The 23,981-nt window shown below is 50.5% G+C and overlaps 1 protein-coding gene across 1 annotated transcript; it reads right to left on the minus strand.

Moving 5' to 3' along the window:
• Window positions 1-4,534: 4,534 nt before the first annotated feature.
• Window positions 4,535-23,931, minus strand: DDX46 (DEAD-box helicase 46). The gene is made up of 23 exons (XM_064162198.1): window positions 23,810-23,931; window positions 22,149-22,334; window positions 21,858-21,998; window positions 20,805-20,922; window positions 19,879-20,044; window positions 19,536-19,687; window positions 19,132-19,245; window positions 18,328-18,493; window positions 17,852-17,972; window positions 17,436-17,611; window positions 16,934-17,055; window positions 16,481-16,559; window positions 14,680-14,762; window positions 13,883-14,047; window positions 13,367-13,529; window positions 12,335-12,528; window positions 11,379-11,516; window positions 10,550-10,699; window positions 9,737-9,934; window positions 8,979-9,197; window positions 8,253-8,397; window positions 7,396-7,469; window positions 4,535-6,317 (listed from the first exon to the last, which is right to left on the minus strand). Exons 1-23 carry the CDS (start codon window positions 23,824-23,826, stop codon window positions 6,270-6,272), a joined length of 3,135 nt encoding a protein of 1,044 aa, XP_064018268.1. The 5' UTR covers window positions 23,827-23,931; the 3' UTR covers window positions 4,535-6,269.
• Between the last annotated feature and the right edge of the window lie 50 nt (window positions 23,932-23,981).

The following is a 23,981-nucleotide window of genomic DNA, read 5'->3' on the forward strand; positions in this document are numbered from 1 at the left end:
CCACTCCAAGGTCTCCTCCAAGCCTTCTCCTCTCCAGGCTGCAGAGCCCCAACTCTCTCAGCCTGTGCTCAGAGCAGAGCTGCTGCAGCCTCTCAGCATCTTGGTGGCCTCCTCTGGACTGGCTCCAACACTTCCATGTCCTTATTGTGCTGGGGGCTCCTGAACTGTACACAGGACTGCAGGTGGGGTGTGAGGAGAGCAGAGCCAAGGGGCAGAATCCCCTCCCTTGCCCTGCTGCCCACACTGCTCTTGCTGCAGCCCAGCACAGGGTTGTGTCTGGGCTGCACTCACACTGCAGGCTCCTGTTGAGCTTTTCATCAGCCCAGACCCCCAGGTCCTGTTCCTCTGAGCTGCTCTCAGCCATTCCCCACCCAGCCTGGAGTTGTGCTTGGGATTGTGCCAACCCAGGTGCAGGGCCTTACACCTGACCTTGCTGAATGCCATGAGGTTGGCCTGGGCACACCTCTTCAGCCTGTCCACGTCCCTCTGGATGTATCCCTGCCCTCTACCAAGTCGACTGTGCCACATAGCTTGGTGCCATCTGCAGACTTGCTGAGGGTGCACTGATTCCTCTGTCCACATCATTGACAAAGATGTTCAACAGCACTGACCCTGAGCCGTTAGTCCACAAACCATTACAGGCTGGAGTCTCAGCAACGGCTTCATTGTGAAGTGCTTTGCTTTGTTTCAGCCCTGTGTGTTCAGAAGAGTTCAGTATTGTGATGGCACTTCCCTGTAGACAAGGCTTTATGGACCAGCGATTTCAAGTATTCCCGAAGAGATCCCATGGAAAGAGGAGTGTTAACTGCCCAGCACTTTCACTGATCTAGCTTTGGCTGCCGAGGCCAGCCCGACTGGCAGCCTGTTCTGCCGAGGGCTGTGCCCAGGAGATGTTTCTGTCCACGTTGGTTAGTGGCTGTGAAAGCATCTGTGCCACACCTGCACTCCTCAGAGCCCCCCTGCCCTCTGCCAGCTCCTCGGGGCCATGCACGGTAGCCACGCACAGCTTCAGACCAGGGTCTGAATGGGCAGAGTGCTCAAATGACTCACCTGGGAGTGCCGAAAGAAGTTCTGTGGTACTTGAAAAATAAAAGCAAGAAAGACCAGGGGGAAAAAAAAAAGAACCTGCAGCTTTTACAAATGACTGTCTTTGTCTAAATGTTTTCCTCTCCTGCTGTTGTTTGGAGAGCTGGCTGCTGCACTCCGAGCCTGTGATGTTCAGTTTTTACAATACTTGGAGCTCTTCAGGCCAGAAATTGCTGAGAAGCATCCTGCCAAGATGATGGCTTCTTTTTTTTGCCAGAGCTTCCTAAGGCGTGCAGGAGCCCTCCCTTGCAATACAAGAAAGCAGCAGGGGAAAGCAGCATTTATTTAGCTTAATTTAGCAAATGATTCAGTTTATTTACGAGCTTCATCTTTCTGCTGGGTTTAAATCTTGTCATGAATGCTACTGACAACAACCACAAAAAAAAAGTGGCAGAGTTGAAGCCTCTTTGGTGTCTTGTTATTTTCCTTTCAACCTCTTAGTCTGGAGGGTGATGGAAGTTAGGCTGGGGTCAGGCTTTGGAGTGATCCAGAGGAAATCATGGTCTTAACAGAATGCAGGAGCACTCAGCAAGTAGAGTGGAGGGAACTTGTCCTGTGAAGCAGTGAAAAGTTCCATCCCAAGCAGCTATGAACCCTGAATAGGACTGCTGCCAGCAGTGAGACCTAAATGTTTGGCCTTGGAGCTCACGGTGCCTCTGTGAGGGTCTGTGGTGTGCCCTGCGCTGTGCTGCAGGCAGACCCAGCTCTGCGCCGCAGTGCTCAGCTGTTAGACCGGTAGCAGCAGGGCCTGTTTTCCTCCCCTGCACGCTGTGCTGATGCCAGGAGCCAAGGAAACGGTCAGCTGCTGTGTGACTGTTGTGTTCGTGAAGGCTGCCCAGGGCCCGAAGCTGGGCCCGTGCTCGGCTGGGCGGTTTGGTGCTTCGCTTCCGCGGAGGGACTGCCGACTGCTCCCTGCGCTCGCCGGCAGCAGCCGCAGCGAGCTACAGGAGGTACCGGCGCGGGGACAGGCACAGTGGCGGCTGTGCCCTCCCGCAGCCGGGCAGCAGAGCCCCGTTCCGTGCTCTCCAGGGGCTCCCGCTGCTGGCTTCGCACTTAAGGAGCCGGCGGAGCAGGCTCCTGCCGCTGGCCGCTCCTCGGCCCACAGCGTGCTGAGCTCGGCCCCGGCTCGGCTGCCGTTGTTGGCACACTATCACCTGTCCAGGCAGAGGAAGTGCGGGCCTGAGCCGAGACATGAGGATTTTGGTGGGAGCAGCTGCCCCGGGGCACTTTGTTCTGAGAGCCGCCTCTGAGCAGGCTGCGAGCGGGCAGGGCCGGCGGAGGCTGCCGAGCAGCCTGCTTGCTCCGCTCCGCGCCGCGCTAGCAGGCATTGGTCAGCTCATTACAGCTCCGGGTCTCTGAGCCACTCATTAATCCAGCCGCCTTCTGCTGGTCGGCTTGGCAGTTTTATACCTCTCGGTTTGACTAAAGAGAAATATTTAAGTCTGTTTCAGCTGAGAAGCCTCAGAGAAGCAGTGTTTGGGTGGCAGCGGCTCAGGCTAATGGGCATTTATTTAAAAGCAATTGTTTCCACTGCAGCCAGAGCGATGGAAACAAATCTGCCCGTCGGGCCCTGTGTAAACATCTTCTGAGACGTGCATTTTGGGACAAACTGGAGTCCAGCTGCTTGCCTTTTATCCTTACATTTTCAGGCTGCTCCCCACACAGCTACAGCTAGCTGAAGGCAGCCTTTCTGCTGCAGACACCGCAGCTCTAAGAACACAAACTTGTTTAAGCTGAGACCGCATTTGGAAAAGACCAGGGTCAAGAAAAATAATCAAAGCAGAGAGCATTCCTGGAGCACCACGTGAGGGGATGGAGGGAAGGGACCCAGCACCACCCTCGCAGGGGCTGACGGCTGGGAGCAGCCTGCTGGGAGCAGCCTGCTGGCACGGGCTGGGCTTAGGCCAACGCTTGTGCTGAGAGCCATCTCAGCGGCCCAACCAGGGGCACTCGGGCAAGCTTAGAGAAGACTCTTAGCAGAGGTGTCCAGCAGCACACCATCGATAGGATGTGTCCACGGCAGATCAGAAGCTAATTCTGGGGCCCCAGGCTCCATTCTGACACACAGACCTATCTCTGTCACAAGTGTTCCTCAGGTGCCCACCATTGCTTAGCACTGCCAGCACGTCTGCAGGGCTGGAATAATAAACGTGCACCCTCTCTCCCGAGAGCCCAGCACTCCTTCCTTATTTTAGGGAGGTCCCAAATGCAGCCCTCAGTCTTCACTGCATACCCAGCTAGTCCAACTGCACAGCTTCAGTAAAGCTTTGCTTAAAAATCCTGTGCTTTGGTCCTCCACTCGTTAAGACTGGAGTGAGAAAAGCTCCCACAGATGGCACTCTGCCGCAGAATCCCTTACCCAGTTAGCAGCCAAATACACACTGAACAGGCTGCACTGCTTCAATGGTCCAGGTGAAATCTCAAGGAGCCAGGCCAAGGCACAGCCTCAGACCAGGTCAGGCTGTGTACCACACTCCTGTTTGGTGATCACTTCTACAGCACAGGCTAAGGTGTACAGCCCCCCTCAAGTTATTCAATGGAACAAAGAGGAGTCATGGTGTGCAGTCTAGTCAGGGCAGCACACAACCCTCACCTGGCTTTGCACAGGTTTTCCATCTTGCTGTGGTTATTATTTCCCCTCTCCCAAACACTGAGTAGATTTAGTTCTCCTCTCCTGTTTTCCTGGCTGCCCAGGCATGCAGCAAATCCTCTGCCCACCTGCCTGTTCATGCGCATGCACAGGTGCTCCATTAAGGCTCTGGGTCACCACAGGGATAGATCAGGTGTCCTTATGAACTGTGACAGTTCTCTCCTAGTTCACTGCCACCTCTAAGTGCCAGTGGCCCTTTGTCTGAGAACAGCAACACTCCCAGTGTCACTCACTCCACCACTGCACGGTGGCAGTGCTGCATCACTGTGCCACTCACAGTACTTCACCATCCAGTACCAAATACTCTGAGCACTTGGCACCCCAAACACAGCTTACTCAAGCAGCTGAACAGAAATACTTGAAAAGATCTTGTGTGTGTCTAGAGGCACACCTGGGAGGCACTAAACGGGACATTTTTCACTACAGAATTGTGTCTGCTCCAAACTGTAACTCTCACCTTTCCACTAGAGTTTTGCCTTACTTGTTGATCTGAAAGTCTCAACTCTGCCATACACACCTCCTGTTCTTGGTTTCACCTAAGCATTGTCACCGTGACTTTGGGCCACATCTCATTACAAGCACTGACTGCATACACCACCCTGCCCGGGAAAGTGTGAGGTTAACTGTCAGGAAAGAGCTGCAGAAAGAGTGGAAGTGGTGGAGTCTCCATCTCTGCAGTCTGCTCCAGGTGAGCCTGCTCTGGCAGGGGGTTGTACTCCATCATCTCCAGAGGTCCCTTCCAAGCTCTGTCACTGTGATCCTGCGAAACAGGAAAGATGAGCTACCCAGGAAAACAGCTTCTGAAAAACAGACATTGAAATACTTTTTATTTCTGCTGGAATTTAAACCCAGAAATATTGGCATTGCATTTAAAAGCCCTGGAGGGCAAAGGTTACCCATTGTGACAGCTCTGGCAGCCAGCAGTGCACATCCCAGCAGTGCTTCTGCCGTGCCTTTTGGAAGAGACAGCAGAGAGATAGCTGAGCGTTCTGAAAGGAGGATACTGAGGAGGGGTCAGGCTGTCCAAACTGGCAGTGCTCTTCATTAAACACACCAGCATATGCCACCCATCTATGTGGACGCTGGACATAAGGGAACCACAGGGCTTTGAGATCTTGCACTCTGAGCAGGGGCACTGCATGTGCTGCTTCTCTGTTTCACTCAGTGGATTACCCCTGGCCACTATTGGGTGTTCCTTCCCTAAACGTGGACTGCCAGTGTTGGTACAACCTCTCTTCTCCTGTGCCGCAGACACACTGACAGCAGAGTCACAGTCACCGAGATCACTTGAGAACAGAAGTTGTGGATGTCCAGAACCATGGTGCAGGCTGCAGAACCTGCTCTCTCCAGGGCTACAGCAGTCCATATGCAGCTGGCTCCACAGGACACATTTCTCCTCAGCATGGCAGGCAAGGAAAACTTTCTCTGTAAGTCCTTTTGGCAGTCATCATCTGTGAAGTCCTGCAGCTGCTGGAATGAGACAATTCAAACTACTACTGCTTCAGGGGAGGAGACATGAAAGTGAAATGCTGAAGAGTGGTTAAGTGTTCCTTGTGAACATTAATGGCTAGGGTAAGACTTCAGAAAGGGCTTGCCTGGCCCAGCAGCTTACCGACTGCAGTGACAGTCAGGATCTGTGGCATTCACCCACAGGCAGTGTTACTGAAAACCATGTCCTAACAGTAACAATGACACAACGCCAGGGGAATCACATTAAGTGTGCACAGGAGAACACTATAAAAAGTGACAAAGTCATCTTTTATTACAAAAGAAGTTTCTTCTTTTTTTTTCCTGACCATTTCCTTTTAAACTAAGCAGGATTTCATTCATTCCTATGTCAGAGAATGAGGGAAAAAATAAATCAAATCCTAGAATTCTGACATTCAGAAAAAAACCAAACAGGAAAACTATTTTTGTACTACAAAACGTTTCACTTTACAAAAAAACCCAAAGAGTTACTCATTACCTGGATGAGAAAAGACAAACTAGGATGTGAGAAGATCTTAAAAGTAGACCTCAAGCATTCTTGGGTAAAGTTCTCCACTCTGATCACTGCAAGAGACTCTCTGACTCTAGGGGAGCATTGGTAGAGGGAATGAGTGTGTGTGGGACCAGCCAGAGATGCTCTGGATGAGGAAATCCTGCCTTTACTCAGGGCTTTGATCACTGTTCCAGTACGAACTGCTATGGTGTGACCCCACCCCCACAGCGTGGAGCAGGTGCAGCTTCAAGATGAAGCCCAAGGTGGTCTCAGGTACTGAACGCTGCAGGCTGTCAGAAAAGTTAAAATCTGCTTTATTCTCTGTTCTTCAGGGTGAAAGGTGTAGAAACTGCACTTTAAATTAAACCATGCCCCGAGCCCCGGGCTGCTTTAAGACTGATCACTGGAGCAGAGAGAACTAAGATGTTTCAGCAAATTTTCTGATAAAAAATGTCCACAAGACAAAAGAAGAAAGTTGTGAATGTCCAAGCAGCACGAAGCACAGAACCGGCGAGGGGCACGCACCAGCCGCTGCAGACAGGCAGCCCACACTCATAGAACTTTGTATCTGCCTTTGTTGGTGGGCTGGTAAGAGTTTTGCTGCAAAGAAAGGAGAGATGACATCAGTTACAAGTGGGGATGGAGAAACGAACTGCAGTGAACCCTGCAACAGATCCACACTGCGCCCAGTCAGCACTCAAGGCTAATGCAGCGTCACTGAATGTGCCTCCAACGCTGCGGCCAGTTCTGGGCCCCTCACTAGAGAAAGGACACCAAGGGGCTGGAGTAGGTCCAGAGAGGGCCAACAAAGCTGGGGAAGGGTCTGGAGAACAGGGCTGGTGAGGAGCAGCTGAAGGAGTTGGGGGTGTTTAGTCTGGAGAAGAGAAGGCTGAGGGGAGACTTCATTGCTCTCTACAGCTCCCTAAAAGCAGACTGGAGACAGGGGCTGGCTCTTTTCCCAAGTAACAAGTGATACAATGAGAGGAAATGGCCTCAAGTTGTGCCAGGAGAGGTTGAATTTGGGGCAGAAATACTTCTTAACGTCCAAAAGGGCTGTCAAGCCCTGGCTCAGGCTGCCCAGAGCAGTGGTGGAGGCCAATCCCTGGAGGGATTGAAAAAGCTGTGGAGATGAGGTGCTGAGGGAGACAGTTTAGAGGTGGCCTGGCAGTGCTGGGTTAACAGTTGGACTTTATGACCCTAAAGCAAAACAATTCTCTGACTCCATGAAGGTTATCCCAGAGAAAGCCAAGGTCTATCCAAGCAGAGCACGCCCAGCACAATTTCTCAAGGCAATGCCTCATTTCAAGCAGTGTGTCAAACCCAGCCCATTATCAGCTGGCTATGCTGTAGAGCTACAGCTCTCCACACCTATCAGGTACTAAAAACAGCCGAATAATTCTCCTCTCTCCTGCCTGATGGTGCTGAAATTAGGGAACTCATCGGGCCCTTCCCTCGGCAAGCTCTGTTAATGTGTTACCTCCATCTGCTGGCTGACAGCAGCCCTGTGCCTGCCTGCCTGCACACAGCAATGGATTTTTCTAGGCTGTTCCAGCAGTGTTTTGGAGATCTACAGTCCCCATGTTAATAAAATCATATGCCAGGGCATCAGCAGCTGTAGAAATGCATCTCCTCAAGCACGACCAGGGCACTTTCCCTCTGTTCTGGGTATTTCACTCACCAATCTGATGAGCTCCTCTTTTATAAGTCGTGTGATTTCTGCCTTTGCTTTCTGTACAGCCAGTTCATTGGCACCTAAAGACAAAAAGACAGCAGCATCCTCAACACTTTCTGGATGTGAAGCCTACAGATAACCACGTCTGGCTGCTCCCGGAAACAAGTGCTGCACATGCTAGCTGTTTGCTGAGGGACATCCCAGTGTTGCCCAGACACCCACAGCTGGACTGTGGAAGAAGGGAGTTGAATCAGGCAGCCAGAAATGACACTGCTCAGAAATACTGAGGACCTCAACCATCAGGAGACTTGCAAGGTTTTCTTGCAGTAGCTGATGTATTTCTTATGCCTTTAACAGCCCACACCCACACAGCTCCACGTTCTCCCTTATTTCACACTGCCAGACAAAGCTGTGTTTGTGCTGATTTGTTTTTCTCTTTTCTTTCCCTTTCCTTCAAACTGTTTCTCTACAGGTCTGCTCTGGCAGGTCAGGCTTCTGAGGAGGAGCATTGTGATCCCTATGGATCACTTGACAAAGTGGATCAAGACAAAAGAGTTTCTTTAGTAATTATGTTAATTTTCAGAGTAACTACAGCATTTACTTCGTGGTCTAGATTAGAGATTAGGAACAATATCTTTGCTGCAAGAGTGGTCAGGCACTGGAATAGGCTGCCCAGGGGGGTGGAGGAGTCACCATCATTGGAGGTGCTCAGAAAACATGTGGCCATGGCACTGTGGGCCATGGTTTAGTGGGCACAGAGGTGTGGGCTCAGTGACTGGACTTGATCTCAGAGATCTTTTCCAGTCAGAACAATTACCAGACTCAAACCTGTAATGCAATCATCTTCTGCCAAGGGAACTTACTTTCTATAGCCAGGTAAATCTTTCGTTCTCCTTCCTTGGGTTCTTTGCCTGGAGGGAAGTAAGTTCCTCTGATGGTGATGGCAGCTTCAGAATATTCACTGATCCTCTGTAGTGCTTCTTTGGAGGTAACTTTCCATCTGGCAGTCTGCAAGGGAAAGGGTGTGGGAGGATCAGCGAGGAGAAAGGCTGCACACACAACGGCAATGGTAAGGGCAGGAGACGCTGGAGACAACACAAGAACACTGCACTGTGAGAAACAGGCCCTGGAATTCTGCTTGGAAATGGCAGCTTGCCATTTGAGCCACTTCTTGCTACTCAAACACCTGAAGCTGTGGAAGTAGAGCACAGAATGGATGCACAGTGACGGAAACAAGAACTCCAAAGACCTTCTGTTCTGCTGCAAGGAAAGTTTAGAACCTGCTTGTAATTTAGTGAAGCAGTGCCCAGGTTTAGCCCTTGTTGTGCACACTTATGTGGGCAAAGACCAAAGCCAGCAGCAAGGGCTGGAAGAATTCTTAGATGAGAGGCATGCCAGTTCTGCTGCAGTCTCTGGGATGTGCCCAAAACACTGTGCCTCTCTAAGCTGAGCAGCAATCACTGATCCTGCTGGCACTCCAGCTAGGATTGGTAAGTAACACAGACAAAATCTTTTCTTGGTATGATCCCAGTTTAAGCTTTGCTCCATGGTGGCCACTGACACTTGGTTACAGCAAAAGGGTTACTTGCCTGTGGGAAGTCATTGATCTCCAGTTCTTCCTCATATCTCTTGAAGGATTCATTTTGTCCTCCATCCTGTTTCTCTTCCTCCTGCTTCTCTATGGGCACGTAATTGAGCTTAGCATTGATCTTTTCAGCCAGCTGCTCTGCAATGGTCTTGGCAGACACAGTAGGAGCTTGGATGGTGCCTCCTCTCAGGATAGCGTTTGTAGCCTGCTGCATCACATCCTGTACAGAATAGGTTCATGGTGAGAACAAAGGAGCCAGAAGAAGCCCTCCACACACCAACCAGGGTTCCATCAAAGCTGTAGTATCATTGTCCACATCGATACGTTCTCCAAACTTCTTTCCTGCCTCTCAGTAACTGCCCTCATCCCTTCACAGAAATCACCTTGAGGATCTTTTCTACCTTCAGCCAAAACCCCCTTTGGAGATTCCAGACCACATTAACCTGCTTAAAGAGATTGTGTCACATGCTGCAGCAGAGATCTTCAGCAGCTCTGCTAAGGCTGGCAAAACCCATTTGTACCATTCTGTCAGCAAGGAATTAACCCTCTGCCAGGGCAGACCAAGCGTTCCCAGCTCTGGATTAAGTCCCATGTGCTCAGTTGCACGTCTTACAGCTTAGCACTGAGCCAGCCCAGCATGAATGAGCTAAGTAATGCAGCATGGCATCAGTGTGCAGAAAGACTTGGTAAACTGGCAGCCACAGACCCAAACGGAGCCAACTTTGTCAAAGGAACAACCATTGCTCTGTAGAGCCTGACCTTAAAGTGGAAGGGGACCAAGACTTGTGCCTCTGCTCCGAGGTTCTTCTGGGCATTGATTCTCAGTGCCAGCCTCTTAGCAATCTCCAGTTTCTCTGCGTTCCCAGCTGACGGTGTGGGGGCATTTGATGTGCCCGGTGCTGCCATGTCTTTCACTCTTTTCTTTGAGTTGAACATGCTCTCAATCTGTTCATCAATCTAAAGGCAATAACAATTGTTAGATTGCTGCATCTGCTTTTAGATAATCCTACCCTAAAGGAAGCAAGCACTCAGGAGCCTTTACTTTGCATACTCCTAAGGAAGGAGACCTTGGGTAAACGGTAGAAGCCTGCTCAGAACTGCAGCTCCACAAAAGAAGCAAGGATCACACGATGAGGGCAAGGCTGGACACAGTGGTTACTTTCAAGGTGACAAAGGAGACTAACAACAAATGTCAGAAAGGAATCTACTGAGATGTAAAAGTAGAAAACACTGCTCTCAATTTCAAACACTCCAAGTAGTGAAATGTTTGTGATTGAGGGCAGCACACTGCACAAGGTCAACACTACACAGAACTTGTGTGCATTTCCACAGCCATGGACAGCAAGTGTCCAATACACTGAGGCAGAAAGAGACCTTCAGTGTCTCCAGAGGTCTTTATCTTCACACTGGTACAGGATTTCTGGCATGCTCAGATATGATTTCCATCAAAGAACACCTGCTGACCCACTCACAGTGTAACTCATGCAGGCAGCAGTGCAGGGCATGCATTAACAAACTATCCAGGCAGCCTGGGAAGTTCAGTAACTTCAATCTTAATTTTCAGATGCTTACATCAACAGCTGTATCTTCATCATCAGAATCTTGCAAGCCAAGAGCTGCTTTCTGAAGCTTTTTTCTTTCATTAGCCAAAGCCTGTTCTGTTTCATCAAATTTAAAACCTTTCCCAGAGAATCCACTGCTTTTCTTAATCAGCTTTCCTTCCTGAAAACAAAACCCACATATTTAAGGAGTTTAAAATCACAATTCTGACAGTCATAAAATAACTATAAAATGATACAATTTTGAAGTGACTTCTTAAAAAAGGCAAACCTTAGCAAGCTTAGAAAGCTTTTCAGATTTAAACTGTATTTTACAATGAAGTGTCATGAAAAAGCAGACAAGAACAAGACTGTGGGGATGTGCTGTAAATGCACTTTTTAAATGCTTTTCTGATGCAGTAAAAATCTCAAACCAAACCCCACCAGACAAAGCAAAAGAAACAATCAAACAAAATCCAAAGCCAGCCCACCAGAAACCCCAAGAACCCTCCACAGTTTTTATACTGGAAAATCTCCACATTCACTCTTGTTAGCATGAGCAAGATGCCCTGGAGGCAGGAGCTCTACAACTGGCAGTACAAATCTTGGGAAAGAACTTCATCATCTTTCACACTGAGTTTTGCTAGAAGCCAAAGTGCCCCTTCCACAGCAGGCCTCTCTCTCTCACATGGCAGATGCCAATGCTGGAATGCTCAGGGACAGCCCTGTACAAGCCATTCAGGATCCTAGTCCTGGAAACACTGCCATGTTCCCTATGTACAGGTACTATACACCCAGCCCCATGTGCACACCCCTTAAAGCCAGAGCTAAAGCCACGACAGGCAGAAGAAAGAATTACTTACAGCTTTCTGTTGGTCTTTGAAATCAGCCCAGAGCTTCTCCAGATCAGGAGGAATTGGGTTCCCAGACAATTCCAAAGCCTTAATGATATCCCCAGCATAGCGTGCCTGGTCCTCAGTAATGAACGTGTATGCATAGCCCTGCTCAAGGGGAGGTCAAAAGCTAAGAAACGAAGAAAGATCTCTGCAAACACTTCAGCTCTGCATTTCCTCAAGCCCCCAGGCACAGCTGCTGTTGCTGTGCTCCACAGCTCTGTGACACTCATGCACCAGCTTTTTCAGCGGGGGTGCCAGAGGAGCAAAGCAATGTCTCAGGAAGCTGCTGCAGAGGTAACCAACCACAGATGGTAGAAGCTGGCATCTTTGCTTTCAGCCCTGTCACCTCTTAAAGTTTGGAAAATGGAATCACAGAGTGATTTAGGTTAGAATAGGCCTTAAAGGTTATTTACTTCCAGCCCTCTGCCATGGGCAGGGACACCTCCCTCCAGACCAGGCTGCTCAAGGTCCCATTCAAACTGGCTTTCAACACTCGCAGGGTTGGAGTCTCCAAAGCTTCTCTGAGCAGACTGTTCCAGTGCCTCACCATCCTCACAGGGAAGAATTTCTTCCTGGTGCCTAATCTAAATCCAGCTTCTTCCAGTTTGAAGCCACAACCCAAATCCTATAAACGTACACATTTCCAGCAGTGAAAGCCAGCCAGACTCTCAGATGCACCTGGGTCTTAAAGAGGAACATTAACTCCTCAGAAGATCCTGTAAGCTTCAGGTGTTATAGTGCTACAATGCAGAGCACACTGACACCTGATCACTCCAACTTTAGCTGCTCTCTACAGGAAAACCCTCTTCTTGTCACTGACATTAACTGCTCCCTCTGTAGCTATCCCCTGAAAAGCCCTCAGTCGAGCAGGAAGGCAGAAAGCCTTCCAGTGCTACCCCAGGCCGGCAGCTGCTCACACTTACTTTATTGCCTGCTCGTCCAGTCCGGCCTGCTCGGTGCACATAATCTTCATAGTGGTTGGGGCAGCTGTAATTGACCACCAGCATCAACTGCTTCACATCCAGGCCCCTGGCTGCTACAGATGTGGCCACCAGAAGTTTGCAAATTCCATTCTTGAAGTCGTTGATGATGCTGTCCCTGTCGTACTGATCAATACCTGCCAGAAAGCAGACAACAGCTCACTGTAGAGCTCTGCTTGGAGCCCAAAGTATTTGTACCCAGGCCAAGCCAGCCCACAACTTCAAACCACCCATGGCCCAGGCAAATTCATTTTCAATATATGCACACTTGCATGGGCAAACATCGGCCAGAACAACAAATCTCTTGGCCTGTTACCCAGAATACCACCACTTGGAGTTTTCCATTAAGGAAAGAGGCTTTTCCACAGGGAGATGCTCAAAGGTTTCTTTAACAGGATTCGCTGTGGCTTCTTGTATTCAGCTGAGGCCTCGCCACGAGGCACCAGAAGTCTCAGAAGGACAGAAGTATCCCTCCTCCTTCTGTGGTTGCACTAAAGGAACAGTGGTGCTTTTTTCCTTGCAGGTTACTGCCTTTTTAAGAGCATTATGTACGGGGAGTTTAAAGTGCTGTGAGACAGGCAGTATTCTAAAGGAATTTCTGCCCTCTGCTCTTCCATCACTGCTCGATGGCAGGAGTGAAACAACAGCTGCTGTTCTTGTGGAACCTCAAATGAAAGGTAGTCTAATGCTCCCCTGAGGCAGAGATATTCCCTGTGGGGTGCCGACTCCAACAGTCCTGCTGCACACAGAGAAGGTTTGGCACCCCAGGGTATCTCACAGGGAACAGTGAAGAGCAGTCCCAGAAAATGATCACAGCTCCTGCACATTAACAGACAGAGCTCTTTCCCAACTAGAAAGCAAAACCTGCTCAGAAGAAGTAACAATGAGAACAAACCAGGAACAGACTTCTTTCTCCGTTAACACTGACATTCCAGTTGGGAGTGGCTAACAGAACTCCTGAAGGCTGCAGCTTACCTCCATGCAGAGACAAGCAGGGATAAGAGGCTCTCATTAAATCTTTCAACAAGCCATCAGCGTGTTCTTGTTTATCCACAAAGATGATAACTGATCCCTTCTCCTGATAGTGCCCCAGCAGCTCCAGCAGCTTCAGAAACTTGTTCTCCTCTTCTATGACAATCTGGGAAGGACACAGAAAGGCAAAGCAGGAAAGTGTCAGTTGTATCTTGAGTCACTCAGCTCCCTCGGGGTGCACTAAGCCAAAGGCAGGCACGGCAGATGACTTTCTTAGGCTGCTTCCAGAGGCAGAACTGTTGTTGAGCCACGATTCCCAGAGGAGTGACCACGGTGCACTTGCAGGTCAGAGGATTAGTTTATTCTGAGATCATCTTTAATTGGGTCACTAACCAACGACTTCTAAAGGCCCCTTCCAGCCCAGCCCCTCCTATAGGGCTACGCCGTTTATATTCACTGCTGCTGGACCTCATCTTTTGCAAGCTGCTAAGACAAGTGAGGCAGAGGTGTGCTACTCACCACGTGCTGTTCCACATCAGAGCACACAACACTCCTGCCCCCGACCTGCACCTCGATGGGCTTGCTGAGGATCCTGCGAGCCAAGGCCTCCATGGCCCTGGGGAAGGTGGCAGAGAACATGACAGTCTGGCGGTCGGGCCGCACATTGTCCACGATGCGCATCACCTGCGGGCACAACACCGCCTGCTACAGCCCCCTGCTGCCGCCCAGCTCTGCACGCAGCCGCCTGCGTCGTGCACTGCTGGCTGCACTTGAGCGATTCCAGGGGCAACAGGCGGCCACAGCCCAGCAGAAACCTTGCAGCTCAGGAGGTGAAACAAAGGAATTATCCTGATATTGCAGGACAATATAGCCTGGAGACAACTGAATGAGTCCTGGATGCCCTGAGCTGCCAGCAAGTAACCTGTCACCAACATCTCCAGCACTGGGCTCCTATCTCCTGCACGAACATTGCCAGGTGACATTTATAAGCAGGCCACGACTACTGAGCTAATCCCTGCACCAAGGAATTACACTGGACTGTGTCCAAAATGAGTGTGTAAAAGAATGAATGCTGTGTGAGAGCAAAAGCTAAGCTTAGAGCGCTAAGAACTTCTCAAATCACAATTCTAGAATCCTAGACTGAACAAGCTGTTGAAAACAAAGCCTCACAGTGAGGACAATGAAACATTAAAGAGCCAGCTTCAACTGCTCTCCATACACTGCACTCACAGGCAGTGCAGTAAAGCCGTGGAACTGCACCGTTCTCTCAGTGGGGGAAGGCCACGGGTGGCAGCACTGCTGGTGTCACTGCCTACCTGTGGCTCAAAGCCCATGTCAAACATCCTGTCTGCCTCGTCCAGCACAACGTAGGTGACCCTGCGGAGGTTTGTCACCCGGCCTGTGAAAGGAGAGGAGAAAACACATGAGAAACAAAATCAAAAGGAAATTGTTTTCCCTCAGGAATAACTTTCTAAATGTTAGACAGTTTCACTAGTGTCTAAAGACAGCCATTAATGTTACAAAAATTCACTCACAGTGAATTTGAAAGTTCTCAATTTCAACACATCTACAACAGTCTGGGAAATGAGTAAGTATGCACAAGGCCCTCTACTGTGTCAAACTCTTCTCTTGCATACCATCATAGGGCCAGAAGAACCTGTAAAACTCAGAAAACTGCCCTCGCCAAAACACATCATAAAACTAAGACTGAGAGGAAGCAAGGAGCCACATCAGCCATTATCTGACAGCGTCACCTAGGAAAAAACATATTAGAGATTACAGCGCATGTGTGGAAGGCAAAGCCCAGTGCTAACTGCTGCAGCCTCAACCTCCTGTCCAGCACACAGTCTGGCACTGCCCTGCAGCCACAAACGGCTCACTCAACTTAGCTGCCAGCAAATGCACATGACAGAGGATTCCAATCTACCCACTGGCACTAACAGAAAACAAGAACCACCCCAAACTCTGGGACAGCTGGAAACAAAATAAGCAAGTTGTGCATTTGCAAATACTTGGAAATTCAGATGGCCAGGATAATTAGCACCCTTCCCAAACAGCCAAGAGATTCCCCTTCGGGAGAAGGACTAACTCAGGGGTTTAAGCATCACATTCTCCGCTGGTTTAAATGTGAGCATATTCTGCTCCAAGCAGCTGTGCAGTGACGCTGCCAAATGCTCTCAGAGGGGAGCGGATTTCCCACGTTCCCTACAACTGTCACTCAGGCTTGTGCCTGGAGAACCACAGCAGAATCTGGCCCCTTCAGCTTCAGCAAACTGGAGCTGAGTCCTCAAACTGTTTTGGAGAGATCTAGTGCTGCATTATGGAATGCACACTTAAGGACTCAGGCTCTCCCGATCTATTCAGTATCTTAACACCTTCATCCCCAAATGATAACTTGGTAAAATTATTTGGGAACAGCATTAATGTACCTACCTTGGACGAGTTAAGTCTTGGAAGCCCAGTTCTATATGTCTTGAAGGTACTTTATCCACAGAAGTTAAATAATGTCAACAGTTTAGTAGAGGTTTTGATGTGGAATAATTTAATAATAAAACTTAATCTAAAAAGCATGCAATGGTTACACTAGGACAAAACCTCTTCAAGCTGCAGGGGCTCAGTTCCATCACTCTGAGCGACTGAGCTCAGGTCAGTGCTCTCCAACAATTACTTAGGGAGGGCTGCTTGGTCTGTGTGGTTTTTAAAACCAGCAGATACAGGCAGAGGCTCTTAGGCGAAAGCAAGTAACTGCTGAGCTGCACTAAGAGCAATAAAGGACCAATGGGCAGACAAGTCATCTAAATATCCAGATTTTCTAAATGACTTGGAGTTGCAATTTGGACCAGCAGGTTTTAGGTTCCCAGAGACTCTCCGGGAGCACTGAAGAATTCATTGGATGGTTCGTGGAGCAGTGTAGCACTCCCTAGCTTCCCCCACATGGCCACACCAATTCCATTCAACCTGTTCTTACTGCGGTACATTCTCGACAGCTAGAGTGCAGCCTGAAGAGATCTAAGAAAATTCCAGAAGACCATTTATCCAAAGACATGATCTTTTGAATTTGTTAGAATTACACAACAGACAGCAACGTGTCTCCAGAGGAAAAGGGCCTCTACTCACCATTGTTAGCTGCTAACATGTCAATCATACGCCCAGGCGTGCAAACAATAATTTCAGCACCTCTTTTGAGCTCAGCTATCTGGTTGTAAAAGAGAGGAAAGAAACCATTAGAGTGATTTGTGGCTTTGGAGGTTTTCTTTGTCAAACACTTATTGCCTTGCAAGAGAAAAAACAACACAGACTGCATCAGAGCACTTCTACCTACGGCAACTCTATAAGAAGCTCTGCCTTCCAAAAGAGTAACCCCTGCCAAACCCAAGCTGAAGCAGTTACAATGGAGATGGCCAAAAAGAAATGTGCCATGCTACATCAAGGCCAAGTGACACTAAGTAAACCCTGTTCATCACGTTTGGCCACTTGTGAACCCCATCTGGGCAAGAGAGAATGGAATTCAATCCCCTGCCACTGTAAGAGCAACTAAGAGAGCTCAAGAGTTCTGTGAGCAGCGGGTACCTGTTCACTGATTCCTGTCCCCCCATAGACACAGACCACTCGAAGTCCAAGCGTCTTAGAGAACTTCTTGCACTCCTTGGTAATCTGCAGAGCCAGCTCGCGAGTCGGTGTCATAATGACAGCTGGAAAGCAAAGGGCCGTTACCAGACACTGTCACAGGAGAGAGGCTACTCAGCCAGAAGTGAATCCTTGCTCCTGTCTTCACAACCATTCATTTGTCTGTGTTTTTTAAAATGCCATTTCAGGGCAAAGAGAATGAAGACAGCAGGAGCACGAGGTGGCAATCTGGTCCGAGTTCCAAAATCCAGGAGCAAGCGTTCTGGGAACCAGTGATCACAAACAACATCAACCATCCAGTAAAATAAAGGCCACTCAGTACTGAACACCAGCAAGCAGACCATTCTGCCCTGTGATCAAGAGAAGAACTGAAGACCCTTCCAGAGACCCATCTACCCATGGCTTTATGTGTTTAGATAGCAGTCTGCAAAGAAAAGCTTCGTACCTATGGGACCTTCTCCTTCTTCCAACGCTCTCTGATCCATAATGTGTCTGAACATGGGCAGGAGAAATGCAATGGTTTTCCCACTTCCTGTTTTAGCAATGCCAATCAAGTCACGTCCATTCATAATGGCTGGGATAGCCTGGGTCTGAATGGGGGTGGGCTTCTCATAGCCATGTCTTGAAGAGGGGAAAAAAAACAGGATTTAGGAGAGCAGCCAAAGCATGCCCCAAGGGTCAGCAAGAACAGTTCCTAACAGCAGCTCGACCCTGAGCGATAACCACCCTGTGCCTACAGGAGTAAGCCCCACAACCGAGAGCGTGCTGCAGTACGCAACAAAGAGAAAGCTTCAGCTGACGCACTGATAAACCAGAGTCACCCAGACCAGGCACAGAACAGTCCCTCAAGTGCTTGCTTACTTTTTGAGGGCAGTGAGAATCTTCATGGAAATACCACACTGGACCCAGGTCTTTATTGGTTTGGGGCAGCCTTTTCCCTTGACTGTAATGCCCTCCAGCTCCAGCCTGTACACATTCACCTCTGAAACAGAGCCAGCAGAGTCAAACGTGACAATTCTCTACTCCCTTGATCCAAACATTCTCCAGCTGTCCCTGCCTGTGAGATGCTCCAGTTTTGCACCAGCAGATAACAGCTTTTAGCGTGATACACACAAATACAGGAGGCAGGTGGAAAGGACTCTGAAGCCTTTTTCAAAGGCTCACAGATCACTAGGTGTTCTCAGTAACAGTGATCTAACCAGTTCAGTGGTTTTCCACACCAAATTGCTCCAAATGCTCTTTACATTCCAAAAGAATTTGCTGTTTCTTTGCACATCACAACCCCTCACTCTACTCTTTATCAGTAGCCAAGGTGTTCTGGCTGCACTTCTCCTTACCTTCCTGAGTCATTTTGGCCAGTTCCGGTACTTCCACATAGAAGTTTTTCCTGAAAGGTTCATATTCTATCTTCCCATGATCCACTGGTTCCAGCAGCTTTCTCTGCTTGGTCTGATAGCCAGTCAGGGCAGTCTGAAGATCAACTTCCTCCTCTTCTGAGGAATACTGTATAGATCACAATTTGTGTGTACATTAGTGTGAGTGGTAGTCCAAGAGCTCTGTGCTGTCATTTAGAGAGGAACTCTCATCAGAAGCAAGAGTTACTCCTTGCCCTGCTAGGCCCGGTTGGGACAGGTACTGCAAAGCTCCTCTCCGTGTAAGTGTGCTATGTTCTGTCATGTTCCCCAAACCTCACCCCTCACTGTGCTCTGTGCCACTTCTATGACACTCTGAGTACTGACTAGCAGCCTTCATTCAGAAATCATCACTGCCACAGCACAGCAACAGGCAAAGACTAGGAAAAAAGATCCAGTCAGCACACTGCTGATTCGTGTCCCACTGCAGTCACAGCTCTGGCATGCACCCAACTCAACCCAGAACTAGCTGAGTACTTGTAAACACTACTAGCAACACAGAGCTCAGCACGACCTAGTGGAGCTGCAGTGGCAGCAGGGGCTCTAGTCCATGACTTGGGCAAGCCTGTTTCTCCAAGCCCTCAGTTCAGACAGCACCACACCCACAGCTGGTTCTGGGCTGAGTGCACCTTGTTACCTGGCCAGCAGCCCAGGCCCTTCTCAATCTCATCACTCCCCAGCCCGTTTGACACTGGGGATCACTCCTCGGGAACAAGGCACCGCCGTTACCTCCATTGCATCTTGGTCGTTCTCCATGAGCTCCCCCTTCTTCTTCTCGGACTCCACAGCTGCCTTTTTGGTCGTCACCACAGTCACTACTTTGGTCACAGTTGGTCCGGTTTTCTACAAAGCAGTCAGGAGAGTTGCTGCAGTCACAGAGAGCAAAACCACAGCACACACAGAACATTCTGCTGCTGAGGGCAGTGTGCCTGGGGGCTGTTCACTTCCTTCAGGGACATGTAATCAGAGTAACTCTTGCTACAACATGGGAAGTTGCAGTTTGGGCACGCAGGCACCAAGTGCTTCTAGCTTGCTTTTTAGGCTTTTTCCTGTTCCCCCCTTTCCCCTCCCCAGCCATTTTGATGTTAAAACACAGAGCTGTAGTTACAAGAAATCTCAGTATGGGATTTTACCTTTTCACTCCCACCTCCACCTTTCACACTCCTCATATTGAACTTCTTGACCTCTTCTTTCACTTCTTCCATGTAAGCATCCAAAGGATCTAACTCTTCATCCTCAACCTCATTGCCTTCCTTTTCTCCTTCTGCAGTTTCCTCTTCATCATCTAATCCAAACAAGAAAGATGGGAATAAGAGAAGGGATACAAATCTTCCCAGCCCCTTACTCTGAGCTGGATCTTAAGCCATGTGAAGCCCTGAGCAGATTAAGACTTTGTTACTCAATTGTTTATTAATGGCTTTCAAGATGATGTCATTAAAAATAGCAGTATACAAAAACATTTCAGCTGTTAAATACCATCGTCATCTTCCAGACTCCATTTCTTCCCTTGTTTCATCTCCTCAATTTCTTTTTTCAGTTCTCCTATGTTTTCCATGGCCTTCTTGCGTTGCTCCTCCCTCCACTTCTCCACTCTTTCCTTCCGTTTCCTCATTTCTTCCTCTAGCTTGTTCTGATCAAAATTCTACAAGAAAGAACAGGCAAGGAGTGAAAGCAGACGGCCTGTGGCTGGTGCCTCCTCACACGACTGCCTGCTGCCTGAGCCTGCAAGACAACACTGGACAGGCACAGGCTTACAACAGAAGGCAAAGCGAAACACTGACAACAACCACCTGCGGGTAAGCAGTGCAGCTCCTGCTCTGCTGCCCCTACTGGGGCAACAGCAAATGAAACTAGGGAAAAATACCTGGCACATCAGCGAGTTTCACCTCACCTTAGCCACCCATCCCTGAAAGAATTCTGTCACCCTCTACTTCCAACAGCCCTTCCAGTACAAAGCCCTGCGGCTGGTGTATGCCTGGGGAGCCTTGCTGGCAGTGCAGCTGCTCAGGAAGCTGCTGGTTCACAAGTTAGCCAGACCTGCCAGTTTGGGCATTCCTCACCTAGGCACCTCTTTATCACATGAGCAAGGCGAGCCTAGCTTCCCTCTCCCCCTGCTCTTTGATTCCAGCCTGGATCCAGAGGCCACAAATATTTTCAGCTCTTCTGCTGAGTTACCCTGTGAAAAACCTTTCCTGTTGATCTGTGGTTTGGTCTAAGCAGCTGGAAATCTGGAACTGAGGAGAACATTTCTCATGCCAAGAAGTGGGAGTGCGTTCATGAGAGGAGTCTGTGGTACTGCAGAAAGCACTCCCTCCTGCAGCTCTAAGAACAGTAACCTATGGCTAACTTCATTCCTTGTGTAAATTCTTGTCTTGTCAACCTCTAAGTGTGAAAAGCTCTACCTCTGTGGCCACAGCATTTGTGGTAGCATCTTTCTCCTTCTCCTCTTCTTTGTCATCTTTGTCTTTTTTCTTTTCTTTGGAAACTTCTGTTCCGTCTGTCTTCTCTTTAGATCTTGATCTGAAAGGTAAGATCAAAGAGCTCTTAGATCATGGTAGCTTCTCTCAGGGGGGGACACAGATGTGCTGCACAGCAACAGAGCAATGAACTCCGCACAGGTTTATGATTCCAAATGCCTTATGAAGTGCTCTGCCTCTCAGAGAACCTTTCCATGTCATGGAAATGTTCTCTTCAACTACCAGAAATGAGGAATCTATTGCAATCCAATGACTCACGAGCTTTGGCTCTGTTCTGCTTATTTCTTTCCAGGGGAAGTTGCAGACTTCCTTCAGAACATTTACAACTGATACTCTAGTGGTTCTGCAGCTTATGTTACACCTCCTTAAAGGCAGAAGAGATGCTAAACAGCTGCTGTCTGCTGGATTTCTACAGAAAGGTGAAGTGATCCAGCACCCTGCCAAGGACGTCTGACTGTGCCCCTGAGCCTCTGGCACTGGCTGGAAGGCATAAGAACAGCTCTCTCTGGGGAAAGCTGCTCCTGCAACTCAAGTGGAGCGTGCAGTCTTTCAGACTGCATTGCCCTTACTTAACTCCAAAAGGGACAAACCAAACGCATCCAACCAAACATGCCCTCCCTCCTGACAACGGATGCTAAATTCAGCCAACCAAACCTCTTGAGTCCATTTCCACTGCGCTGCTCTAACACAAACCACAGGCTTACTCCTAAAGGCTTTGTGACTCCAGCTCCTCAGTTTCCAGCTTGTCCCATCCCTGCCTGTGCTCTGCACAGCTTGCTGTCCCAGCTGCCAGACTCCTCACTCCTACAGCACAGCACGATGCTCCCCTGCTCATGGCTGTGCCTGGAAGCTCCACTGACTTAGAACAAGGTTTGCAACAAGGTTTTGCACATCTCTGGAGCTGAAGCTTCACCTCTTAGCCAAGCCTGTGGTGTGCTGTCACCCTGCCTCTGGACTGCAATGAGAGAGCACAGATACCTGTTCTCTGCTTTCCTGCTCTTGCTGGGACTGGAGGATCGAGACCTTCTGCCTCTGCTCCTGCTCCTGGAGCGCCTCCTCTCTCGGCTGCGGGACCTTCTCCTCTCTCGGCTCCGCTCCCTCTCCCTGCTGCGGGAACGCCTGGCACAAAGAGAAGGGCGACGGTTTAGCAGCGAGGCACCCACTGAACCAAAGAGTCAAACACAGAGACAGCTGCCAGGAGCAGCCGAGCAGCGGCACAACACCCACAGACAGGTGGCAGCGCTCCCTCACCTGCTGATGCAGGCCTACCTTTGGCGCTTCCTGTCGCGGGACCGGGACCTCCTCTTGTCCCTGCTGCGGGACCTGTCGCGCCGGCGGTCGCGCTCCCGGCTCCTGGAGCGCCTGTCCTCACGCTTCCCTCGCTTGTCGGACGGCGAGCGGCTGCGGGAGCGGCTGCCCGAGCGGCCGCGGGAGGCTGAGCGCTTCCGGTAGTGCCTGCGGCAGAGGGCACAGAGCGCTGAGCACCGGCCTGGCAGCCAGCGGTGCGTTTCGGTGTCAGGCACCTTTGGGATCAGGACAGCAGCAGCACGACACCCTCAGACTGCCCAGCAGCGCAGCTGAGTTCAAGGACCATCTGCCGGCCCTGGCTATCTCCCACATCTTTCCCAGCTGCCACAAAATGGTGCAGGATCTGCTCCATACTTCCACCTTTTCTCATCTTTTAAGTCAACCAAGAATTTGGTCTGACCTTTCCTCTGGGGCGCGCAGTGAAACCGAGTGTGTGCTTGCGGGTTCCAAAAGCCCTACTGTGCCTCCCCATCAACTCCAGGACACGCAGCTCGCTCCACTCTCCCACCCTTCTACCACCTCTCCACTCTAAATCTTTTGCAGTTATTAAAATATAAAATCAATACAAGTTTCAGTTCACTCTGTGCATTAGTTTTACCCCAAGCAGACAAAAAACCTGCACTGTGACAAGCAAGGGAGCCTTGCTAGCCTGAGAGCCAGCAGTTGGTGCCCAGTCCCCAGGAGATTTTGCAGCCCGAGTCTCTAACGGGGTCCTGCTGGCTGCTGCCCCAGCTGGTCTGAGACTGATGGAGGCACCTATGAGAGCAGGCAGCCCTTCCTGAAACCAGATTTGAACCCAAGGCAGCTGCTAAAATGCCAACTCATCTGGCTCTCGCTACACATCCCAGCTGAAGGAAGCTGCTACACTGTGGGGACGACCGCACAGAGGGACTCTCACTGCTCTGCTGTTACAGTCTGGTGATTAAACTGCGAAACACAGACGCACGCCAAGGCAGCACTGACAATTTGCGGAGCTGGTTCAAAGCCACAGAGGTGTGAGCAGTTCCAAAGCGTCTGCCAGCACAGACGCGACCCCAGACACACAAAGGACATGTCCGCCTCGCTGCCGAGGTGGCCGCAGCACCTCATGCGGGGTCTGCAGCAGCTGCGAGGGCAAGCGGCGTAAGCCTCCATGAGCTTCAAACGGACACGCGGAAATATCTACCTCAGGTAAAAAACCCCAAACCATTGTGCCACTGCTATTGTCACAAATCGAGGCGGCAAAGGCCCGCCGGGCTCGGGGGTTCACCTCCGTTACCCCGGCACTCCGAGCCCAACGCCACACACCGCAACCGAGCGCCTGTGCCCCGCGCCGAGCCTGACGGCGCCTCCGGGCCCGGACGCACGGCGGCTCCCCAGAGCGGCAGAGGGCAGCGCAAAGCCTCCTCGCCACCCCGCTCGCCGGAGCCCCGAAGCCCGGCGCCGAGCCCCGAGTCACCCACCCCTGCCCCCAAAGCCAGCTCCTCCCTCCTGCACCGGGCCCAGCCCCGGGGCCTGCCGCGGCGGCTGCCGCTGCCCTTTGTTCTCCCCAAGCAGCCACTCGCACAGCTGCCTGAAAGCGCTGCCAGCTCCGGCGCAGGCCAGGTCGGTCACGGCGGCAACGACGTCCCCGCGGCCCTCACCTGGACTCCCGACCCATGGCGGCGGCAGCGGCGCGGTCCCTGCGTTAGACGGCGGCAGCCACTCCGCGCCCCAGCGCCCGGGACGAGATGCGCGGCGGGAAGCTGCCGCCCCCCGCTTCCGGGCACGGCGCCTCCTAGCGGCCGGAGGCCGCAGCGCCAGGGCGAGGGCACT

Source organism: Pogoniulus pusillus, chromosome 22 (genome assembly GCF_015220805.1).
Source record: "Pogoniulus pusillus isolate bPogPus1 chromosome 22, bPogPus1.pri, whole genome shotgun sequence".
Taxonomy (NCBI): Eukaryota; Metazoa; Chordata; class Aves; order Piciformes; family Lybiidae; genus Pogoniulus; species Pogoniulus pusillus.